The sequence below is a fragment of the Sturnus vulgaris genome, chromosome 5, assembly GCF_052056855.1.
Source record: "Sturnus vulgaris isolate bStuVul1 chromosome 5, bStuVul1.hap1, whole genome shotgun sequence".
In the NCBI taxonomy this organism is placed as follows: domain Eukaryota; kingdom Metazoa; phylum Chordata; class Aves; order Passeriformes; family Sturnidae; genus Sturnus; species Sturnus vulgaris.
This window is the reverse complement of record NC_142247.1, coordinates 36,633,508-36,659,171: the sequence shown is the minus strand read 5'-3', so window position 1 is coordinate 36,659,171 and position 25,664 is coordinate 36,633,508. Positions and strand designations below refer to the sequence as shown.

Below are 25,664 nucleotides of genomic sequence, written 5' to 3'. Positions count from 1 at the left end.
TTGCCTTAGGCTTTGCTGCCTCTGACATGTTTCCTGTGAAGTTCAGTATGGCTTAGATCAAAAAGCAAACACAGCCCATGATTATAATGATGGAAAGCCTCTGGCTTAGTGCAGAGATGAGCCTTGTGGAAATCTGGTTCAGATAATAACTCATCTTAAGATTTAGGGGTGGAAGAGGTTTTTTAACTCCAAATGTTAGCAGTTCCTGGTTTTTTTCTTTAAAGACAACTTAATAGAATTTGTATGCACATTATCTCCTTACACTATAACCTGCATAAAACAAAAAAGAAGACCCCCCCCAGGAGCGTCAAGTCAAGCTGGCCCCCTTCTGTCCCTCCCTCCCACTGGACAGATTTACAGCTGCTCCCTGGCAGGGACTGCACTCAGAGAGGGGAGTGCTACACCAAGGAGAGTGCTGCTGCTTTCTCTAGTACTGCTTTCTCTTTTTTATCATTTGGGGTGTATGCTGAACATACAGACTTTTTCAGAGCATGGAAGTCCTTACCCTAGCGGAAAGGAGGAAAATTATCAGGAGTTTTGCCACGCTGAAGAAACCTGCAGAAGCTAAACATCCAAACCTTTTCACACCCAGTGTGATTGTAGCCCTGTGATGGCCCTGAAAACCTCAGTGGCTCTAGTTCCAGCAGATTTTAAGAGGTAGCCCTGGCTCCACTCAGCTTCCAGCAGGGCACCTGCCCAGCTCCCACCACAGAGGGAGCTGTCAGTGTATTGATTCATATGTATTTGCTTCTTTCTCACAAGAGAACTTTATGAAGTTGCATTTCCCCAGGCAAATGAGCTGTTATACAAAAGAAACAACCCAAAATCACATTTGTGGTTGCAGCTCATGAGCTGCCTCTGTCTTTCTGATAACAATGTAAGTTCATTTCTATCGTCTGAAGTGGCAGGTAAAACCTGCAGGCTGTGACATGCAACCACAAAACCACTTCTGCCCTTGGAGGCAGCCACCACCTCTGTGAAGCCCTTCCAAAGAGTGCGGGACAAATGCCATGGAGAAGAGCGAGCCTTGGTACAATTTGTGCTGCCACACTGGAGGAGGAGCTGGTTTTTCTCAGCAGAAGCACCCTCCCCAGATCCAGATCTTCACTAATCCTCAAACATTCCTTTCTCCCTTGCCACCATACACTGAGCCCCACAAGAAGCTGAACGTGGAGCCTGCGGGTAGTAACCAATAGCTGTGGTTTGGGCTGGATGCCCTTCAGCAACTGTGCAGCACAATACCAGAAATGCAGCATTTTATTTCTAATTCACATCTGCAAAGAAGCTAACACAGGGATGGGAAGCCAGGATGAGATGCACAAATTGGTTTTAGATATTTTTCCAGGAAAAGAAAAAGCAGCAATCTCTCAAGCTTCGATGCCCACATGCCCTAATATATACCACCATTCCTAAGTCATTCCTCATTTTCCATGTGGTAAAAGAAAATTAAACTTTTTTTACGAGATTTCACCTGTAACAGCACAACACACTTTTTAGGGTGAAGTTTGTTGAAAACAGTGGAGAGGAAGCAATCCCCAAAAGCTTGGCAGGCTAACAGCGTTTCAGGGCGCTGCTAGATCCTGAGTTCATGCAGCAAATTAAGGGGAACTCCCTCAAGAAAATTGGACTGCGTATTAAAAAAAATAATCCTACAACCTTTAGCCTCAGCTAACATTATTCTGACACTAAAATGTCTACCTAGAGACAGCTGTTTCCTCTTCATGACTAAATACATGAGTAAATGTATTCCATAGAACAGAACTACAGTATTATTTCATTTGCCATGCCTATTTCTGTTTCTTCTTTATTTGCTTCCTCTTTTATTCCCCTCTTATATTCTTTGCTGGATTTGCTGAAGTTCATGGAAGGGCCTTTCCTAGCAATATTTACATCTCTGAGTGTCTTTTGCCACTAAGAAATAGCAAAAGTTTCTGGGAGTGCATTTTTTTGTGGAAGAGGCAGCAGAAATGCCTACAACTGTAAGAAGTCTACCTTGAGGTCTTTAAAAACCCCCAAAAAACCATAAATACAGAAAAAACTCTCATCAAGTAAGTGGCCAACTCAGCACTTACCATTTTTTATGCTGTGATATATTCTGGGTTTCCTCTGGTGAAGTAGTTTTGGTGCAGGCATTGCATCATAGTTTATCAATATGGCACATGCCCAAAATGGGAACATCAGCCTCTCTGTGCACATCTGGATGGGCTTGCTTCTGGACAGGGTGACAAAGGACACTGAAAAGGCCAAGGGACTCAATGTCCCCATCTTCCTGGTCTTACTGGTAAGAGCAGCCTTCAGGAACTACAGGCCTCTGACCCAGAGGAAGGTTTGGAACAGAAAGATGTGCCTTAGTGGAGGAGGACCAGGTTGGGGAATAAAAGTTAATGCACTTTTAATACAGTGACTCCAAAATACTTTATCTGGGACTGCAGAATTCAGGTGAGTTGATTTTCTGGATTATTAAACAAATAACAGATCTCTTTAAGAAGAGTTCTGATTTCATTACCCTTCATTCAACTACCTAGAACAAGTTCTCTTGTAATAATGATTTTTTCCAGAACATTGAAATAATTTCAGCTTTATTAAATAAGTAATCTTTTAGACTACTCGGGCTCCCTGAATCTTAAAAAAAACCCAACCGAAATGGCTCTAAAAGGTTAAAAATTATTATACTGCTTTTAAATTCTTTAAGGCTTAAAGTATGATATTGCTGAGGCTACGAACTACATGTGGATTTCATTTCACAGTGAAATCCCAATAAAAATTCTCCTTGGAGCTCACCTTTAAATACAATTAGGTATGAAATTTTCCTTATCCAGCCCAGAGCCAGAATTGGCAGCAATGAAGAGGCCAGCAGTATAACCCCTGAGCTGTCCAAGGGTACATATATACACATTATACATACAGTGCATGTGCACAGACCTGTGGGTAGGGCTGGTCCCACCAGCAGTTGGTTTATAGACAAAAGTGTGATTATTGTTACCTCTAGCCATGATCATTTCCATATACAGTAACTAAAACATTATCTTATTGTCCAAGTAAAGAACTTTCTGGAGCCTCCTAATCTTTGAACACCAGCTGTGCCTTCAGGAGATGAAATACTCATTTTAATGATACAAGCTTTTATGAAAGCCTTGCAGATGTAAATGACTGCTCCCTCAAGACCACTTAATGACAAACCCCTTTATTTTTAAATAGTCTTTTAAGAAAGTTCCCAAAAACAAAACATACCCAGAGTATTCACTTTATTGCCTTGGTTAACTACTTGGATATTACTTTTCCCTGCACTGTTTGTACCTGCTAGGGTTCTTCCAGTCTATTTCATTTTCATATGGAAGGTTTACCTTCATCTACAATGTGTTCTATCACTCATTCAACCTCCTTTTCCAACGTTGTTTTTTCACTACCTTGCCCACCTCTACTCTTTGTAGGTGCTTTTTCAGAGCCTTATACTTACTGGCACAGAACCCATTTTTCTCTTGGTTCATGTTGCTGAACTCTGCCCTGAGGAGAGGCAGCTGGTCCCCCTCTGACCCAGTTCCTCTCCACCAAGGTTCCAATTTCTGGGCCTGAACATTTTTATAGCAGCTTGTTGTTTTGTGCTGATCCCAGCCTAGCATAGGAACCTGGCAGAACCTGTAGCCACCTCCATCACAAGCCGATACACTCCAAATCATAGGTATGCAGTTTTGCAGAAAATATGCAGGAAAAAAATCTAATTTGGATGTCCCCATCTGAGTGGAAAGTATAATTTTGAGCAAATTTAATAGATTTATTAACTTTAAAAGAACATAGAAACTGATAACTTCTTTAGAATCCAAGTCATGACTGAGGCAAGGCATTTCCTTCTCCATCACTGTTCACGAACATTTTTCCACTATTGTGTATGTGAAAAGGAGGAAACCTTATCCTTAGGTAGTTGAGTGTCCTGTACCCAGCTTTCACTAGGGTGAAAAACCATTCTCTTCAATCCTTCAGGTCAGAAAAATAAAATCCTCAGGAGTTAATTACTTTTTAAAAGCTTTTAAGTCAGGTTTTCACAAACATATAACTAAGACATTTGCTTTCACTCTAATAGTTCCATCAAAGTGTTGTGGCTGAATACATCTCTTGCCCTTTCCTGTTTTAGGCCATGGACCAACTCCTGCCCCACATGAAGCCACAGTGTGCTAATGGTGGCCAGGATGGCCTCAGGTGGCCACCTTATTGGAAACTCCAGTCCACCAGGGATGAAAAAATACCCTTCTACCAATCTGGCCGCAAATTTTCATAAATGGGGAAATCACCAACCAATGGCTCAAACGCCTGAGCCATTCAGTATCCAGGGCTCAACTGTGACCTTCTGTTCCTTCAGAAGATGCTTGAGCAAGCCCAGCCCATGTAGTTGTTGGTGGTGATCTTGTAAAAGTGCCATATTTTGTATCTTCTTGTGTTCTTGATGGCAGGAATGAATTGCCACAAGGAACATGGTGGTTGGAAGAGTCTTGGCAGAAGTACATCCTTCCAGAGCTGCATCAGTTTATGCAGAGACAACTCTGCAGCAACAATGTCATGCAGAAATGCAAAGTAAATGCTGCAGGGTTTATATCAATTTTTCAGCAGCTCCTGTGCAATGAGCAAAGGTAAAACAGGCATGAAAGTAAAAAAGAACTCTGATGCATTCCCTGCATAGAGCAGGAAAGGCAAAGGCTGTGGTCCTCAGTATCAGCAGCCTGTGTGTCATGTCCGGGAAATCCAGCCAGCGCTCTTTGGTGCTTTGCAGGTGTGAATGTCCACCACTTCCAGGCAGTCCTGGCAGCGCACAGCACAGCACCAGTGGAATTTGCACTCGCACTTGGTCATCCTGCTGACGCGGGAGGTGTCGTAGCCTCTCCCGCAGCACATCACCTCACAGCTGTCCATGCCACGGGACGTTTGGTTGCACACCCGACCAGCTGTCCCAAGGGACCCTGCAAAGGGAACACAGCGAAGGTCAGCAGGCAGATTTAAAGAAAGACAGCAAGCAAATGAAAATAGGTATACGAGACATAATTTGCGAGGTATTTGATCCTTTAACATCACATCACCCAGGATTCGATATCAAGATAGAGAAATGCCTATAAAGGTAAAATTGGTCCCGTATTTCCCCTAGAAATCAAGTCTGGAGATGAGGAGGAATCAAATGGGCTAAATACTTCAAGAGTCTGCTGATTCTGTTAATATCATCACGTTTTGGAGAACCTGGCACTTTCTTCCTCTCCAGAGAGCAGACACCCTTCCCAACACAGTCCTGCTCCCTGCACCCAGTCCTCCAGGACTGTCTGAAATGGGATGCCCAGGCAGAGCATCTTCATGGTGCTCAGGATCTCATTGGCTTGGCTGAGGAGCTCCGAGTGTGCAGGAGAGGGCTAGGAAAGAGAAAACCACAAAGTTTGGTGGCTGTGACGGACTCAATGTGTAAAGTAACTGTGGTGCCAGTGATAAAAGCCTTGCAGGAGTGCAAAAGCACTCCAGGCATTTGGGGCTGCTGTGTCCACCCACAGGCCCCATTCCACCAGTTCAGGTGGCAGCTGAAGAGCTGCTGCTCTGTGTGCCTCTCATCTCTGTGGGGTAACACCAAGAGTTCTTCCCTTTCATGATGAGATTAGAAGAAACTAAGTTATAGCCTGCTGTGGACAGAAGGAAGGAGAGGATCCATACCACACCTTGTCATGGTCTTGAAACACTCAGGAGTGGCTGAAATGCCTGTGCCTATATCCACGTGGCACAAAATGGCTCTGTAAGGCATGTCTTAAGTCTCAACAGTGACTGTACCACAGAGGAGCCACTGTTCATCTAACAAAAACTGATTTTAGGGTACATTTTAGGATCAATACCACAGCTGCTGATAGGTTATTACTACCGACCTGAAAACTTCATAAAAATTAATTGCCTCACCTAATTTCCTATGTATTGTTATTATGAATAAAATGCAGATAAATTAGAAAAAACAAAACATTCTTCTGACATTTTCCATAGACCTGATTGCAACTCCATTCTCTTCTTGGGCAAGGTATTCCCTAAGTAACAGCTATGGTCAGCAAATTAACTGGAAATATTTTATAGTGTGTATTTGCAGGTGCACACTGAACAGGAACAATTTTCCTTCTTAAGGAAAACAAATACATGCAAACATTAATTAAAATTTGCATGAGCTAGGATAGCAAACCAATCTTAATTAATAAAAATGTAAACTGCAGTTAAATTGTAATTATTAATCATTTAAGCCGAATAAATTCCAGTTTTCTTTTTTTTTTTTTTCCTCCCTATGGTAAATTTATGTTTGCATGCACTGATGCTGCTGTCTCAAAGCAGTTTATAACATACAAGTCTTCACTGTCTCTCCACCCCTTGCTGCCCCTCCAGCATCAGGAAGACTTGATATTATATGGAGGCTGACCCCAAACCACTAATGCAATGAGGGGTCTCAGGAACTGGACCAAAGTCGCCTTCTCAAACTGTGTTTTCCCATGGGACTGACACATGATCCAGCGTCTCAGCCATGGGGTGCAAATTTTCCTCTTTTTGCATCAAATTTAGGACAGTTTGCAACTGTCATCCCGGAGAAGTGCTTCGGTCCCTAGAACACATCTCAGCTGCCTTCCCATGGCCTAGATTCCTGTATTTATTTAAATACTTAAATATTCATTGGTAGAGGTATACACTTGGAGAGCTTCACTATGGAATGGCAGGTTCCTGTCTGCTGCAGGCAGAGCAGAAGGTGTTTGTGGCCGCTGGCCCCCCAGCTCAGCTCAGGTGCCCCTGGCCACTGCCACCATCAATCAGCTGAGCCCCTGGGCCCTGTCCCAGGGCTCCTGAGCTGCACAGGTGCTGCTGCACCAGCCAGGCTAAGCCACCCCTGAGAGAGCTGGCAAAGGGAAGAGAAAACACACTGAATGGAGCCAGAAATAGGCTCCTGCATCTGCAGCCTGATAAATCCCAAGTCTCCTTGGGGTCTGAGCATGTTCATGCTGCTGCCTATGGACCAATGCTCTGCATAGCATCCTTGGGGAAATGGCTGAACAGCACTTTAAAGGAGGCCTCTGATATCTTGGGCAGCATCTCAGTAACAACCACTTATCATCAGGCACACCCTGTGCCAGGAAACCAGCAGAAACTCCTGCTCCTGGCCTAGGGTCCCTACAGCCAGTGCCAGCACCTGGATCCTCTGCAGGAAGGCCCAGGGAGGACAGGTACCCCAGCAGTGACCCACATGGGCACACATGACACCCAGCAAGCCCTCAGCCCTGCAGTTCTCCCTGCAGAGCCAGCTGCACCAGGGCAACTGGCATAACAGGCATAGCAGTGATGCCAAGAGGTGCTTCCAACATCTTTTTTTCAGGAATCACTTCATGATGGGGGAAGAGAGACTTGCAGTGGTCCCCAGCGCCCCCAGTCTAGGCAAGGATGAGGAATCAGGGGGATGCAGAACTACATGATGCACCTGTGGTCCCACAGGAAGCCTGTGGCAGAAAAAAACCCAGATCCTGTTTCCCAACCATCACACTCTCCTCCATTCATGGATGCTGAGCAAACAGCTGGGATACCTGAATGTAAGTTCTGCTCTGTGTCAGCCCACAGCAATATGCATCACATCCCAGACTGTGCAAAATACAACCTAATTTATAGAAAGGGTTATTAGTCATTGCAATGGATTTCCCAGGGAGGGGGTGGAGTCACTGGCCCTGAAGATGTTTAAGGAAAGAATTGGTATGGGACTTAGTACATGATATAGTTGGTGGTGTTCACTCAAAGGTTCGACTTGATCATCTGAGAGGTCTTTTCCAACCTAATTGATTCTGTGAAGAATTTTTAAAGGCACTTGGCCTGCTCTCTCTGTTCAAACCAAAAAAAACAGTACAAAGGCCAAGCTTGTGACCCACATGATTAGCATTGTGTATCAGGAATTCACACCAGTGGAGGGAAAGCAAAGCTGCCCTCCACCTCAGCACAACTCCCAACCAGGAGCAGAGTAGGGTTCTGGCATTTGGCAGCGGGGGGTGAAGGAAGAGACCCCATGTTCCCCCACATCCATCAGAGCTGCCCAGAAAGGTTTCACCACATTCCTCAGCTGAGGCACAAGTTAGTTTCCAAGTCCAATGTTCTTATTTCCAGACATAAGGGGAAATCACACAGCACTAAAGGACAACCAAAGGCGGATGCACCCACTGCTTTCAACAGGAGTTTTGCCACTAGCTTCAAAAACAAAATTATTTCAGCCACTAACAGACAGTCAGAAACTGGTATCATCTGATGCTGACCACAAAACATCAACATTTACTACACAACTAGGACAGGAGACTTAATTATCCACAGATTGTGACAAAAGTGAAAACAAGCTCATATAAAGGCTCGATTTTTAAAGGCAAAACCAACCTTTTTTTAAAGTTCAAACAGCATCTTCAGAATCTCTGCAGCTTCTCTAGTGAGAAATAAAATGAATAACCAGCAGTGAGGAGCCAGACAAGTTACTGCACTCCTTGGCAGGCCTGAGGGATGAAAGCAGCAGAAGACACTCCACAAAATCAGGCAGAGTTTTCTGCCTGCTACCTGCAATGCACATCCTCAGTGCTTACGTGGCAGGAGTAGGTTCTAACTTGCAAAAAGGTTTTGTACAACCTCTGTTTTCATTTTAAGCCTTGGAATTTCCATGCCTACACACATTTTACCTGCCAAAACATCCACAGCTTTTCATACTGCCAACTTCACAGCCTGTAGATCAAGTCCTTTCTTCTTGGTTTGCAGTTATTTTTGGAAGTCAACATGTGTTATGTTGAAAAATATTTTCTTTCCATTCTTAAAGCCCTAAGATGTATTTATTAGTATATAATGAGAGCTTTTTCTTCCTACTTCTATTGATTAAAATCTGGTGCCAAGCAATAACATCCATTATTGCACTTTGACATACACACACAAGCACACACATACACAAAAGCGGAAAGAAGTGCAAAACCTGTGAAACCCTGAATGACCATTTCCTCAGAAGTGCTCTTGGGGAAAAAATAATTAAAGGAAATGTTCACAGAAAAGTAGCTCTGAAGCTAGTGGATCATATGGACAACACCCAGTACAGAAGGGTTGGAAAGAACAGGCAGTACACACTGGAGACAGTTTTGTCTGGAGGGGCTGGGATTTCCCAGGCCAGCTCTGAAGCATGGCCATGTGTTGATAAAAACAATCGTTTACTTAGGCTGATTTTTAAAAGTTCTCTGGGATGTTTTATCTCTGTTTCTGTCAAAATTTGAGTATGAAACTGTGAGCAAAAATTATTTCAGCAGAGTTATGTGTGCAGAGTTAAATGAATTCTGAACACTTCTGAAAAATCTTCATTTGGTCCTTTGTGAAATCTTAAGGCAAGGAAAGAGGTGGTCAGGCTATTACATTATCTTGCTATTGAGTTACTATTGGTGATTTCTCCTACTGTATTCTTCCTGAAATCAATTACTTCCCTTTTCCTTTCTAGAGAAAAAAAAAAAACCAGACAAACCACATTTTGGGTTGTTCCAAGTATGTATGTATGTCCAGCTGCCACTCAGACAGAATGTCAGACCCAGGGTGGAAGCTCCAGTGGGGAAAGAGAAGGTACCTGCTTTTTTCCTGGGTAGGCTGCTTATGGCAGAATCCTTGAGCACTTTTAACTCACTGGTTCCTATGTGTTAGCACAACCAAGCCATGCAGGACACTGGCTTGGACATTTTACAGTTTGAAGTTGTCTCCTGGTCAAGTCATGATGTTTCATAAGGTTTGCTCTGTGAATCCTTCATTTAGCTCCAATACTAACCAATCCCCAGATAATTTTTTTTTTTATTTCCTGAAGCACTAAATCACTTGAATTCCCTGGAGAATGAAAGGCAGAACTGTATTCAAGGACATACTAAAACACTGTGGTATTAGATTCAGCTGACACTGAGATGCTCCCCACCTATTTCCAAATTCAGACTTGCATAATCTCATTTCGTATGTAGTCATTTAACAGGGCTGGCACTCTGCAATGCTCCACAGGGTAAACCAAAAAATGAAAAAAATGTGGTGCAGCTGCCAAAATCATCTCCCTCAAAGCCAGATCAGCTTTTGTTTGTGTGGTTCTTTCTTTGCTCTATTCCAGCAGTAGGGCATCCCACATCCCATCAAAGGTTTACTGCAGTTTTCTAAAAATAGGCTCTTCCAAATAGCCACATTCTCTGAATTCTGGGCAGCGAAGAAACATCACCTCAGGTGCAGCCTTATACTGAGCTGAGCCAAAGAACACGTCAGACTTTGCCATCTCTGGGCAGGCTTGTCAGTGGCTGGCAAATGGACATAATACACTATTGTGAAAAATGCTCACTCTTTTCCACAGTAACCATACTGACAGGTGAGATTAGGCTTAGTACAAAGAGATTATTAAATGGCTTTTTGACATAGAATTGGAGAGTGTACAAGTTCTTCTTCCACAGGAAAAGAAATAATGGTTTTTATAATTAATAAGGAAACATCAAGAGAGAAATGTTTTGGAAAAATCCTAGTCTGCAAAGTTAATCTCTGTATGATGTCACAGTATGCCCATTTATTCACTTGGATTAGACTTTACACTAGCAGCAACTATTCAAGGAATGGTATGTGCTCGTGCAGGTAATAAACATCACCTGCCGAAATAATACATAACATTTAAAATTATGTTGTTGACTCAACTAATGAGAAACACTGTACAATCTAATTGTACTGGATGAAATTCTGGGTTCATTGAAGTCAATCGTACAGGACTAGGAATTCACATATTGTTCTTATTTAAGTACAGCTGTTTTGCAATATTTATTCCAAGCAAACTTGGATTGTAAACATGCAGCAGTGCCAAAAAGAGTTGAGCTGCATTGCTATCCAGACACTTACAGATTTGTCATATGGGGTGCAATCTGGTCCGTTATACAACCTATTAATTAGTTCCACAACTTCTCTCATACATTACTCAGTCTGCCTCTCTTTTCCAATTTTCTGGTTTTCTAGTTGCTAGTTTTTAATTGCCACATCAAGAAATACTATACATGGGTCTAGATCCATTAGCAAGATTCCTGGTGCTTGGCAATTTCTTGAATTCTGTAACACTAAGAATGTCTCTATCGATTCTCTGAAGCAGGAAAATCCAGTGTTAATAACACCACCAATACTTTAATTCTTCCCACGGGGGCTGGCACAACTCTTCAGAAAACGAGATGGTTTTCACAGAAATATATATATACAAACAGACACACTCTCAATAAAATTACAATTTTTGACCTTAGAAGAACAAATGTCTTAAAAGCATTCACATGTAATGATAGAGGCTTACCTACATCCCTGTCCCTAATACAGTAGTCTGGAGAGCTCTCAAAGTACACCAGGTCATTCTTAGTTGGCTTCTTAAATTTCTTATTAGCCACAGTGAAACCTGTGCCATCTTGATTCATGACCACCTGAATTGCTCCATTGTATTTCTTCCACAGATAATCTCCTGTTTTCCTGAAGTCTGCCATGGCCAGCCAGCAGGTCCTTAGAGTGCACGATCCACTCACACCGTGACATTTGCACTCCTGTTTCAAAAACCGCTTCACAGCCTGTTTAGAAACGCACAGGTAAATATAAATATACACAGGTAAAACAAAGTGTCATTAATTGCTTCTCAGCCCTTTCCTAGCCATCCTGTAGTGCCAGGCCTGCGATGGGTCTCCAAATCACGGTCTGTAGTGACACCCACTGGTAGCATCAAGTCATCCCCATGTGGTTGGTGTGCTCTGGTTGCCTGACTCACTGCACACACAATCCTCCAGCTGGCGGGCTTACCTCCTGCTCCTGCCAGTCGTCCCAAGGATCGATGTCGTCTACAGTGCTAGGACACAGACTGGACAGGAGGAAATTATCAGAAATGGCCAGAATCATTCAGACCCTTGGGAGGCCAAGGCGCCTCCTTTCCCCATTGTTCCAGCTGCAGGATCGCTGTGCTGACCCTCTGACCCTCTCCAGCTCATCTTCATGAAGTTGCCCTTTACCCTGAACAGCGTTTCAGATATTGCCCAGAAACTCACAGGCATTTCATATTTAAATTATTTTTAAAAGACTGCCTCTGCTAGGCATCAGATCTATGGAGAATTTTAAAATACAGTATTATTAAAATGCTTATACAGCTTTTAACAAACATTTTAGAATAAGACCTTCATTAGTTTGCATTAATCATTAATTTAACATCTGGATAGCATTAAAGCCATTTCAGCTTCATCTCAGACATTTAAGCTATCTGTATGATGTTGGAGAACAACAGATGGGTTCATAGACAGTGAATAATTCATTCCTAATTATGTAGATATGGATATTTTGATCTATAAATATTATGCCTTAAGGGTTCATGAAATATGAACTTTTTAGAGTTTGTACAAGAGGAATGTCATCATGGGAGGAAGGTAAGAGAGAAGAAAGTTCCATGATTAGAAGTGAGAAGTGCAGCAGCCTTTTTCAGTCAAGCACTTAGTAATAAAGTGAGAATGTATTATGAAACCAAAGGACTTTTAATTTTCTTTCCAACTTGTAAATGATACGACTACTTCAAAGAAGTCACTGGCATTCCCACAGCCCCACTTCACTGCCATATTACAGATCTGGGATTTACGTAGATGCTCAGTTTTAATTATCTGAGCAGAAATCAATTTAACTACTTGCACGTTTAAAACAACTTGCTGGAATAGTGGAAGAAGCACATAGGAATGCAGGTCTCTTTTTGTTAGTGATGTGCATATGATGATACACAGCACATTATGTTCTGTGATTCGTATGGGAATGTTACAAATATTTGTTCTATTTATTTATTAATTAACACACTTGGAATAGTCTAGTTATAAAAGAAATCTATCAACACCCCTTCTGGAGCCAAGGAAAAAACAAGGGCACAGATGGTCTTACCCATGTCAAAGTGCCAGGCTTGTGGGCAGCTGAGGTGGTAAGATCCCTGCAAAGCTAAACCTACAGTGCTGCACTGTGAATACAAAACAATGCCTCTGTCCATAAAGCGGGTCCTACAGCATATGAGAACATATTCATTATTTTTAATTGAATATATTCATCAAATTTCTTGATATTGTTCTAAAAATCTACCTTACCAGTACCACCTTAGTATTTGGCAGAGGTATTTTTTAAAACTTAAAAATAATAAAATGTTCAAATACTACAGAAGGTACTTCCCATCATGGAACTTATTCCACATTTCTGAAAAAAATCTTTGTGTTGTAGAGTTCAGCCTCTTTTGGACAGTAGCAGAAACATGATCACAGTACTGCATGTGCCTATCACATATTAATTACACCTGCTGGCAATAAACAACTGGAGGAAAGATGCTGAAGAACAAAAATTTCTCAGGAAAATCATCTACTTGTGGTACAAAAAAGAACAGAATACAACCAACTTAATTCCTACTAAATATGCATTAAGGAAAATCAAAGATAAGACACAAAAACTCTACAAATAACTCCGGAAGTCCTTGGTCTAGCACAATAAAACTTATTTTTCTGTATTATTTCAGATGTCATGGGAGCAGCAAATTTTTAAAATGTTTTAAATAATCAAACGGCATATTCCCTGTTTCATGCAGTATTCTTACTTTTTATAGCTACCACTGCAAAATGTTAGTGCAGATATTCCTCAGCCCTTGCACCAGAGGCCAGCAATACACCTGGAAACTACTCCTTCTACTCGCCTACGATGTGAAAGTAAAGACTCTTCTAGCTGAAATTCAGGAATGGTATTTTCATACAATGTTTAGAAAAGGGGTTGCAGACCATGCTCCAAGGCCATTGCCTTTTGGAGGGACATGTATTTTGGATTTATTTTCTTAAAAAGTGAAGTAATTACTTTTTATCTCTGCTCACTTTGTGATTAAGTTTACCATATACATACAGAAATGGCCAGAATGGTTTCTTTTCCCCTCGAGAGTTATTTTTAATCTGCTCTTTGTCAAGCCTGTTCTTCAGTGTGATCTTCAGCCCCTCTTAGGAATTTGTATTCTGTATTAACCAAAAATAAAACTCCTGCTTATGTAAAAAATAGGCTCAAAACAAAACCTCTATCCAAACTGATCCTGCAGCTTAGACTCCTGCTTAACTTCCAACACAAGGAGCAACTGAAGTGACTCCAACAGGAATACTGTTATGGAGTTGAATTCAGTCCGTTTGCAGATCTCTGTCACTCTGAACCTCCAAGAGAGATAGAAACAGAGCTCAGGCTCCTGCTCTTCCCATATTTCTTCATAACTGCTGAGACCAAACAGCAAGAGCCAAGCATTAACTACCCCAGACACAAGAGAGATGTCCAAGAACATCTCTAGGCACCTATTGGATAAACACCTACCTTCCTTCCAGCTCTGTTGTTGTGAAGGTTCATCAGTGCCCTGGCATCTTTTCCTTTCCGTTCTTTGGCATCCACAAAGGCTCTGGCAAATTTAATGCCATAGTCAATGTTATCACTGCAGCCACCCCAGTCAAAATGGCCCTTGCTGTCCTTGGCAGCGCCTTTCTTCTCAGGATCACAGGAGCAGGATTTCAGCTCCCCTTGGCTACATGCCCTGGTGATGGCAAAAACAACTCCAGCAGAGGAGATGGCGTGTACAAAAGCAGATTCTCGACTACCTGAAACAAAAAAAAGTCGCCTTGAATATCATTGGGGTAGCTACTTTGAGTGGCTGTCCTATATCTAGACAGTTAGCCTGGACTTTTTTGCAGAGCAAAAGATAAACTAGGCTGAAATCACACACATACACATTCCCTGGAGCCAGAATTAGTCATGGCTTAAACTTGGACCCCTCCCTGGTAAAAGCTCATCAATATAGTGTTAGTTGGAAAACATTAAACATTTGCTTCTGATATTGATTAATATATTTTCATGGATCAGTTGTTTTGTACAGATATGTGAATAGGACAGCTGGTGTTCCTATCACGTTCTGTGAATTTAGAAGAATATATGAAGTGCTATTTGAGAGATAAGTTTAAGAAATTATTAAATAGGGACACTAAAACAACATGTACATTGCAAAATATTGCAAGTAACTCTTGAAACTAGATTTTCCCCTCCTGAAGCTCTTGGAATAGACTTTCCTGCTTAAAACATGCTAAGGAGAAAATTTGGGTGTCGTTTTCTGAAAAATAAGTTAATATTAGGTTTTCTGCCTAGAATCAAGCCCATAACCGTAATTCACACAAATAAGTTCCATTAAATCAATGGTACCACTTGTGTCATGCTAAAGGCAGGATTTGGTGTGGCAGCTGTGACTTCTTCATGCCAGCTGCTCTGGCAGCTTTCCCATCTCCTAATCGAGATACTTCATTATACCAAAGATAATCTGTATTTCTAGGCCGACTCATAGGTGATTAGGTACATTATTTCAATGTAATAATTGCTTTTATGTTAAGACATAATCGTTTACAATACAGACCTACATTACAGTGCCACAAATCTCTTTATGGTAATGGATTATTTTCCTACTTTTAAAGTTTTTAGCACAGTAAGAATTGCAAGTAGATTTTTGTGCAATATCTATGAGATCTTGCAGGGAGAGACCTCTTTGCAGGGCTTGTAAGCCTTAAGTGATGTTAGTACAGTAAAGGAGGACCCCAAAGGCAAATGTTAATTGTGATTTTTTTTTTGTAGAGGCAGAATTACACCATATAACTTATTATTTAGTACTTCAATTGCAGTAGCACCAGTATGTTTAACTTACATTTGTAAGGACCCTGAACTTCCACATGCTGTGCAAGCCTTTTGCAAATGGCAACCAGAAACTCACAAAAGGACTGGGCAAACTATACCTTCCCTACACTACCTTTAAAATCAGGCAAGTTACTATGGCTTGTCACAAATCACATTCTTTTGAAGACTTATTTCCAAGAAAAGTTATTCAGAAATACCAAAAATTTGTAAAGTGTTCATTAAAAAGAAACACTTGATATTGTTGAAAAATGTTTTTTGAGTTTATTGAACTAATCAATTTTATTAGAGCGCTATCAAGCTACATTTCTGTGGCAATCACAGCCTGATCAGGCTCAGTGCAGAGCTCAAAACCCTGATGCTGTCATTCTCTCACATGAGCCAACAGTGAACACTTCACATTTGGAAAAACTGCTTTTTTACTTTTTTTATTAAACAGCATCATCACTATTAGGCTATGTTCTGCCAGACATGTTTTCCTGAATATCAGACAAACCTCACTGAAAACTTTAGTCTCAGGGTGACGTTGCTGGTTACTCACAAATAATTGCTAAGGGAAAGTGAAGCTGGTTACAGAAACCAATTGCTTACCAGCAGCAGAACCCAGCACGGAATGAGAATCCCCCTGCTGGGCTCACCGTGCCCAGTGTCTGCCATCCTCCTCTCCGTCCCCACCAGTGGGGCAATGGTCCCAGGGTACTTTCCTACTCCCCTCCCTGCAGGCGCCACGCTGCTCACAGCTTAGGATGATACCGGGGACATTGCAGGGACACAAGTGCCAGGGCAGGGTCAACGCCGCTGGCTGTGCACCAAGGAAAGCCATGTGCGCAGCGTGTGCACTTGGTGGAAAGAGCTGCGGTACACAGTAACAAACCCCAGCCACTTCTTCGAGTCAAAAGGGCCACATTTGAGATTTGAAGACTCCCTAGATGCCTTACTCCAACCTTTAGATGGCAACACCACCCTGCTTAACCATCCTCCCTCGGGGCGGGAAGCACAGTGTAGCGCTCAGTTGCTTGGGGTCTGACAAGCCTGGCTCACCTCTATCAGATGTGTGTGCCCTGCCTCTCTCTCCTCCGGAGCCTGACCTGAAATGTCGCAGTGCCTGAGGGCAGTGCTGCCCCTCAACCTGCAGACAGCACAGCCCTGGAGGGACTGCACCCAACTGCTGCGCCTTCCCGGCGAAATGCTCCAGTGGGAACGGGCCTGCAGGAGGGATTGTCGCCGGCCATGCCAGCGCACCCGGGGCTCCTGTTTGCGCTTGAGCTGCCCTTTTCAGCAGGCCCCATCCCGAATACCGCTACCCTGAGGCTGGGCCGTCATGGAGAGTCTTCTGTCCTGATGCAATATTCTGACGCCTCAATTTCCCTGTAGGCCTTAATATGTGGGTTTGATATCCATTATGCACCAAAAAACGTCGGGAACTGCAGAGCCAGCCTCTAATATGACAAAACCCCACACTGTCTCCCTGATTTGATACAGACCTTCACGTTATCATATATGCTGTTCTGCTGTCCGCGAGATCCTAAAATAACTTTGCATGTCCTCTTCCTTTCCCCCTGCAATGCAAAACCAAGCTCCAACCTTTCTAAGGCCAAGGTACAGGAGGATGGTCACTGCTTCTCATCGTTCCCGCACGCTTCCCAGGGGGTGCTAGCCCCAAAACAGCCCCTGTTACCCTTCTGAGGAACGCTTGTACCCTCAGGTCGACTCTCCAAACCCCCTTTTACCCCCGGCCCGAGGGCGCGGAGGCCGCACGCCCCACCCAAGCCCACGGGAAGCCTGTCTCATGGCGGACTCACTGCGCAGCAGGACGCGGCCGAGGAGGCGCTGCCCCCGCTCCAGGGCGTTGCAGTCCCAGCGGTGCCGGCGGAACTGGTGCTGGCACTCGGCCGTCCAGGCGGCCACGCCGCGGCCGATGGAGAGCATGGCCTCGGGGTGCCGCCGGCACAGCTGCCGCTGCCGGCTCACCAGGCCCGGCACGTTGTCGCACATCACCCGCGACGAGCCCACGGCGCCCATGTACCTGCGGGGAGGGAAGGGGCAGGGCAGCACCGGGGGCCGCGCCGACCCCCGTGCACCGACTCCGAGGGAAGGAGGGTCCTCAGCGCCCCGGAGCCTTCCTCTGGCGGGTCCCGAGCTGCAGCTACCTTTGCTTTTTTGGTGGAAATCCTTTACAATTAGTCATCGACCCTGTGTTTTTTTAATAACGTGAAGCATTCAGGAGAACCTCAAGCCCCGCTATTGCAGCTCCGTGCAGTACTTGAAAAAAAAAAAAAAAAAAAGCCTTGAAAAAATTAAATTACATCATCTGTATCCAGATGGTCTCTATTAGTCCTGAAACGCTTCGAAAGGTACCTTTCATAAAATCCAAACTTCTATAGGTGTCTTTTGAAGGGATCAAACAGAAGAAAATGTCCCTTTCTTGAATTTTCATTATTTTATACGATCATAAAATCGTTAAAGCCGTGACTTCCAAAAAATATATAGTTAAGTGGCATTTAGAAGACACCGTGACAAAAAGCCATCGCAATAAATAATCTTTATACGACTAAGGACATAGATAGTAATTTTACTGAAACATGCTCAGTCTGATAAAGTGGGCTTTGATCGCGCGTCAGGCAGAGTCAAGGTTAAATGTGTTCCCCAGGATTACAAGAAGGGGTTTAAGCCTCCTCTCCTACACCAGGACTTTCCAGCCTGGGTTTGGTTGAGGTCCCGAGTCTGAGGGGCAGGTTTATGTATCCGTTCTAACGCGTTTTTGCAGCGAGCTGCCCCACGCTGACATCAGCTATCACTTGAAGCCGAGCCCTGCGCTGCCCGCCGGGGTCTCAGCCCTCTGCCCTGGCAGTTTGCAGTTCAGCGAGGAAAAACAGTGAAGGAGGGAGGGGCGGGGTAGGGCGAGGAAAAAGGAAAAAATAAATTAATATAAAAAAGCAGCGCCGCTGTAGCCAATTCCCAGCGCCCCCGGGGCGCGGAGGGGCGGCTGCCAGCAGCGGCGCTTCGCCCGCGCCCCTCGGGCGTATTCCCCTGCCGCCTGCCCGCCCTCCTCCGCCCCGGGCAGCCCCGGCCGGGCGGTGCCCGCTGCCCCCGCCGGGCCAGGTCCGCTCGCATCGTTGCCGAAAGCCCCGGGTAGCCCCCGCAGTTCGCTGTGCTTATGCGGAGAAGGAGGTTCGGAGAGCGGGGACGGGGTGTGGAAGGAGGTGCCGGGATAGTCTAAATCCGCTCGCTTTAAGGCCGGACTTTCTGGACCGGAGCAGCTGGCAGCAGGCGAGCTCCGCTTCTGCGAGACTAAGAGGGAGAGGCTTCCCCCACCTCCCCTAATTCACAATTAATCCGACCCCACCTTCCCCAAGAGCAAATAAAAATTTCTGGAATTGCACAGCTTACCACCATGAGGAGGTGACTAGTGGGGTCGCCCAGACCAAGACCAAGGGAAGAGACCACCAGATCCCAGGGAGAAAGTTCATGTTAGAAACGCTTCGGTCCACATCAGGTCAGTTGCGGGGGGTAGAAGAAATCCCATGGAGCAACAAGGACGAGCGGGGGCAAACGCACCTCGAGGGCTACTTGTTTCCCGTGGGTCAAGCACCTTCGCATCCCCACGCGCAATCGCGGGGCTTACTGATCCCCTGCCGGGATACGGGGGATGCTGGTTAATGCATCGCTCTGGATTCCTCTCGGTTCGCCCTGCACCAAATTCCTCAGGACGTGGAGCTCAGCCCCGCTCCCATCCTTCATCTTTGCCCCGATCCAGCTCTTCCCTGCAGTCACGGCAAAACTGAAGGGCTGGTGTGGGCTGCTCTCAGACTGGGTGGGTTCTGCTTTGGTTGGTGTTTTTTTTCCTCTGAAACTCTGATGGATGAAATGATGTCAAGAGACACTGGGGGAAGAGGAGGAGGTAACACCTCTGATTAGGCAAGGAATCCCGAGGAGCCAGTTGCTTTCCAATAACCCTACAAGCAGACAGTGAACTCAAACCCGCCAGCAGATGCTACACGACCTGCTGCGGAGCCGGCGGCGGCCCCGGCAGGCTGTTACAGACCGGCAGCACTTGGCACCCCTCGGGGTTTGGCACGACGGCAATTCACGGCTCGGTACGCGCACCCGCCAACACCGAGCACGGAACGGAACCGCGACCCGGTGCCAGAGAAGCACAGAACCAGAGCAGTCCCGGCATGGGGTGGACACCGCCCGGCCGCCTCCCCTCGCCCCGGGCCCCGCCAAGCCGGGCTGGTTTCTCCTCCTCCGCCCCGGGCGCCCCTGCGCCGCCCCGCACGGCGGGACCCCGGCTCATGGGCTCCGACCGGGGGATGGGCTACGCGCCCCATCGCGCTTGAATCCCGGGATGGGGGAATCCGCCGCCGCTACCGCACCGCTCCTCGGCCCGAGAGAGAGCCGATGCGGCCGGGGCCGGAAGCAAACTCAAGAGTAAGGGATTCAGCAACTTTTTCACCTCGTGTCATCTCTGCAAAACAAATACAGGGTAACATATACCCCAAACAACCAACCCTCAATATCAAGCTGGAGATGCCCCATTTCCGAGACAGCATCCGTTGGCTGAAAAAAAGATAAATGCCCAAGGTTGCTAAGTGAATTAGGGACTACACAGCTCTCGTTACTAAAAGAAGCCTGCAGTTAACTCCAGGTGAAAATCCTCGAAGAGCAAGCTAGGAAGCAACCCTTTAAGAGCTGTTCTTGAGACTGCATATTACAGCTATTCTCCTGTTTCTCGGTACAACTTCTCAGGATCACAGACATAGTAGATGTAAGCACCATTTCAGAAAGAAAATGCAAAACGTAGAACTATGTGTAGTTTTGAATTGGTAATATTCACCTACTTACCAATTTAACTTGAAAGAAATCTCGCAAGCAAACCTCAGACATCAACACCAAACACCTAGCCACAACTGCAATGTAAAAATCTTTTGACAGCAAAGACTTCCAAGAATAATTGTTTGGGACACATGAATGCTTATACAACTACTTGCCCAGAGGCAACTACAGCTCCTCTTACCATCTCCAGCAGGTCTTAAAAGCAATAGATGAGCATTTAACATCTATTTGATAAAATGTAATCAGTGTAAAAAAACTCCAATTTTTAGCTTCTGGCCAACTTACTACATTTACAATACACTTTGGATCAATTACCAGGGCAGAGAAACACCAGTGAGAGGAAAGCAAATTCCAGCAGTATTTTACATCCATACAAAGAGAGGCTACAATCCTCCCTGCTACTAGTTTTCTCAAGCCTGCTGTAAAACGCTGACTTCTTAGAATTTCTCATACCCCTCGGTATAAATGGGTGCTCCTTAACCTGTGGCTATTGCATGAGTGGCTTATCAATGTTATCCTTTTCTTCTCTTAAATCATTTACCTCATCCTCATCCCAGCTTTATTGCTATTCAGATTCCCCAACCCCTCCACTTTGTGCCAGCCCTACAGAAGTTCACCTTGGAGCCATTATTTCTACTAACAACCACACTCTCATTATAGAGAATAACAAAACAGGCAAGTCTGGAAAGCAATCTGGGGAACCACACTGGTTTTGCACAGCCAGGTTTAGGTAGCAGGGAGGGCCATAGGGGTGGTTTCTGTGAGAAGGTGCCACAAACTTCCCACATGTCTGACAGAGCCAATTCCAAGACAAACCTACCACTGGCTAAAGTCAAGCCCATCCGTGATGATAGTTGCACCACTATTTGATAATGTGAAAAAAACCCTCTGCAACAGCAATTATGCCAAAGAGAATGTTAGACAATGTGAGAGGAACAGCTATGGAGACACCCAGGCCAGTGAAGAACAAGGGGGAGAAGGTGCTCCAGCTGCCAGGGCAGAGATTCCCAAGCAGACCATAATGAGTTAGGCTGTCCTCCTGCAGCTGACAGAGGTCCATGGTGGAGCAGATACCTACCTGCAGTTTGTGGAGAACCCCATGCTGGGTTGAAGGAGGCTGTGACTCTGTGGGAAGCCCATGCTAGAGCAGGTCATAGCAGGACTTGACCTACAGTGGAGCAGTCTATTCCTGAAGGACTGCACTCCATAAAGGGGGAGGGGGGGACTCACATTGGAGCAGTTAATGAAGAACTGCAGCCTATGGAAAGGACTCATTCATGTTGAAGTTCATGGAGGACTGCCTTTCATGAGAGGGAGTGCTGGTTCCTGATGCAGCCTGGAGAGGCTGCTGGCCTCCATTGCTGCAGACTGAATCTAGAAAGCTGTAGTTGTCTTCAATAAGTATTATGTGCACAGTTTCTCATAAAATTAAGAAATCATGCCACATGCAATACAAGTGACAGTGGAGTAGCCAGAGCACAGAAAGCCCCATTTTCTGCAAACCCTCTGAAACCGAGCTGAGGTTTTTCAATACAGTAATAAAAATCATGTAGTTAAACCTGTATTTCTACATTCAAATAAAGACCATTTTCAGGGAAGCTGAAGGCACAGAAGGCTCATCTGAAATTTTTTCAAGAAAAACCCCACCACACTCTTAAGTAGAACACATCTTCCCATATATATATTACAGCCAGTAGCACCTAAAATAATCGAAACTCGTTCAGCAGAGGTATCTCTCTAAGTCCCACTTCCAGGGACTATGGCTCTGTATTATATGAAACTATACCACTTGGATCAGGATAAAAACTAGAATTTATCAGCTATTAAAACTGTTGAGATCATATAATTCATTTAACGTCAGTAGTACCCCATTGTCATATCTCACTTGTATCTCAGTACAGCTCCATTCCTTGATAATTCCTATTTCTGAAATAGGGAAATTTTAGTTTTCAAATACACACTTCTCCCCTGCCTCCAGAACAAAGAAATGACAGCACACGTCATTAAAAGCAGAAATTTGCAGTTCTGATACCTGTTAAGACCTTCAAGGCTTCGTAGCCTTACTACCAACCAACATGTATCAGAACTGTAGTCTCTGTACATGAACATCCAAAGCAACATTTGTAGTACTTTACAGTGTGCATTACTACATTTGTAGTAACACAGGAGTTTTATCTGGGAAAGACAATCTGTACCTTTTACAGAACTGGTGAAACAGAGGAGACAAATGCAATCCACCTACTCACGAAGGAGTGATAGCTTTGGGAAACACCTGTATGGCTTAAAAGACAACAAAAGAAAGAAGAATAAATTGCACACTTTAAATCTTGTCCTCAACAAGACACTTGGATGAAATAAAAGAAAAACCAAACACATGCTGAGGTCAATGGAGAATACAGCCAAAAAAAAAAAGCTCACTCTCTCAATTTAGGAATACACATACCCCAAACTGCTCTTTAATACCTGTAATTGCATAACAGGAATAATTAAGGGTAATGCCTTATCAAAGGCCAGGTACTGCACAAGTCAAATTTCAAGAGCAGGCAAATCCCAAAGCACAGAAGAGAGACACAGGACACAGAAGCCATGGCCTATCTTAGACAGCAAAATTAAAGAAAAACCAACTTGCAGTTCCTTCAGATCTCGACAGGATCGCCCAAGGCCCTACTTTTACAAAACAGCCTAAAGATTCAGAAAAGGCCATGGTATGAATAGTCATCCCTAGGAAGACAAGTTAGGTATCCAATGACATTGCAAGTAGGAACCTCGGTGCATCTTTAAGCAACCAGGTATCCTGAAGGATTTGGCCGGGAGGTCCAATTCACTCAATCCTCAGCATCTCAATTTACACTACTGTAGGAGGAGAACAACAGTAGCAGGGCTGAAGAGTTTACCTGTTTAATACATGCAAAGCTCTTTAGCATTCTCCCCCAATCCTCTCATAGATGTGCAAATCATTATATTCTTACTGTTCTGGGATAATGAGTGCAATTTGATGACTTGCAGAAGGAGGCCTCTCAGCAGGGACGTTTTCATATGAAGGCTCCCTTAGGAGGTGCTGCAGGGGGTAAGAGGGTCTGACAGTGTAGCTCAAGGGCTAGATGTTGAAGGAACCTTTTCCTTTGCCTCCTGCCCTATCACTATCATATTGTGACAACTTGTCAGAGAATTTGAAAGAGACACTGCAACAACATGGAAGTGAATAAAAGGCTTTGAAATACATCATCTAAGTTTGGAATCCAAGAAGGCAAATGCAATTTTATTATTTTTATATGCTATGTTAAAATATTCTTTGTTAATTTGACTCTTAAAATATCCTCTTCATGCAACGCATGGTCCGATTGACCAATTAATGGAAACAGCTTGAAGTGGTTACTCCAAGATCCTTGAGTCTTGTGAGTGGTTTATAGAATTTTGAACACTATACCTGAACACTGCAGGATGCCAAGTATGCTGCTGGCACAGCCTATGTTTAACCAAATGATGTTCACATGTGTGTTTGCAATTGTGACTATAAGCATCAGAAACAGGTGATCCATAAGATAGTTCAAAAGGACCAGATTCTTCCAAATGTATTTTGGAGGTCATCTCCTAAAGTCCAGACCTTTGACTCACTTCTGCAAAAAACACTTCATTATAACTCTCACACTTGAAAAAAAAAAATACCAGCAACTATAATGCATTACTTTTCCCTCCTAAGTATTTTACACCAAAGGCACAATAATTTAGTTAAATATTAATGAAACTTTTCTGGAACAAATTTTCTGTTCAACTGCAAGAGCTCCAAGTTAAGCTTAAAAGGCTTCCATCTGACCAGGCCTTTTCTTCAAGCTGATGGACAAAAAAGTTTAAATTTTTATTGTCTCAAGTGTCAAGATCTGCTAGTGGCAGGAAATGCATCTCTTGAAATGAAAGCTATATTCAGTGTCCTTTGAAGTGGCTTTGTTAATGCAAATTATCACTTAAGTGGAGTCAGGGTTAAGAAGAAGAATCTTCTGAAGGGCAGAAACCTTACTAGTGGTTGAAATAATTTCACTTAACTAATGCAAAAGTCCATGTAGGAAACAGTCTGAACAACATGCCTGGCCATTCCCCCTCCCCTACCAACCCCAAAAACCTTCACCCAACAGAAACTCCCAAAAGACGTTAGGTGTCAAAGTTCTAGTGCTACCTGTGAGCCAATCCACCACTGAGCAACTGCATTTGAACCATATTTCAAACTGATTAGAGGAGGAGTGGTGCATATATAAAAGGTTCTTCTTTTCACACTATGCACCCTGTTAGTTTAGGATTAACTCTAAAGTAATATGAAGAAACAGGAGTATTTTTTGAAGTATTTCCTTTTACATACTTTGTTCATGCTGACAGAATATTCATTTCCACTTCTGGTAGATGGCAGTGGTGAATACAGCTTATCCCCTCTGACACCAGTCTGGGAGCAGAAAAACCAGAAAAAACTCCTCAACTTATGTTTTTGCCTCTCGCGTCATCATTCTGTAGGATGCTCTTGGCATTGAAGAACAAAAGGAGACAAAACATTTGCAGTAACAAGGAAACACACTAACAGCCAATGCAATTCTCTAAAAAAAACAGAAAACAGCAGTAACAGTGACTGGAATAGCACCCAAGTTTTTATCTTCTCCTTACTAGCCTCTAGATGGAATACCAAAGGTTAAGACTCCACACAATACTTCTGAAACCTCAGAGACCAAAAGTTTCACACACCCATTCAGGTTCATGTTTTTTTTAGACTATTTTTGTTTCATTTTGAAAGAAAAAAGTTCCTTCCAAAATATTCAGCATTTTTACAGATGTTTACTGAAACCTGCGAAAACACAACTAGTTTGAATTCACTTACACCAACTTCCTTTTTTTCCAATGTAACTGGTTTGGTAAGATCAAAACCAATTACAAATGTTTCACTGTGGGACTACAAACACCTTTTTAAGTGGAGAAAATATTAAGAAAAAATTTGTAGTGAAAGAGCAGACCAAGAAAAACCAAGCTGCTATGCCTTTGAAGTTGTCTGCATTCTTGTTGCAAAGGACTACTATAATCCTTTATTTGATGTGATGAAATACTTAGAGGTAAGTATCCCTAAGGAAGCAGAT

At 43.9% G+C, this 25,664-nt stretch overlaps 1 protein-coding gene across 1 annotated transcript; it reads right to left on the bottom strand.

Annotated features, from left to right (window-relative positions):
• Window positions 1-1,239: 1,239 nt before the first annotated feature.
• WNT2 (Wnt family member 2) lies at window positions 1,240-25,652 on the bottom strand. Its single transcript, XM_088165453.1, has 7 exons — window positions 24,905-25,652; window positions 22,749-22,833; window positions 19,108-19,600; window positions 17,520-17,743; window positions 14,365-14,642; window positions 11,324-11,588; window positions 1,240-4,949 (listed from the first exon to the last, which is right to left on the bottom strand). Exons 3-7 carry the CDS (start codon window positions 19,185-19,187, stop codon window positions 4,720-4,722), a joined length of 1,077 nt encoding a protein of 358 aa, XP_088021579.1. The 5' UTR covers window positions 19,188-19,600; window positions 22,749-22,833; window positions 24,905-25,652; the 3' UTR covers window positions 1,240-4,719.
• Between the last annotated feature and the right edge of the window lie 12 nt (window positions 25,653-25,664).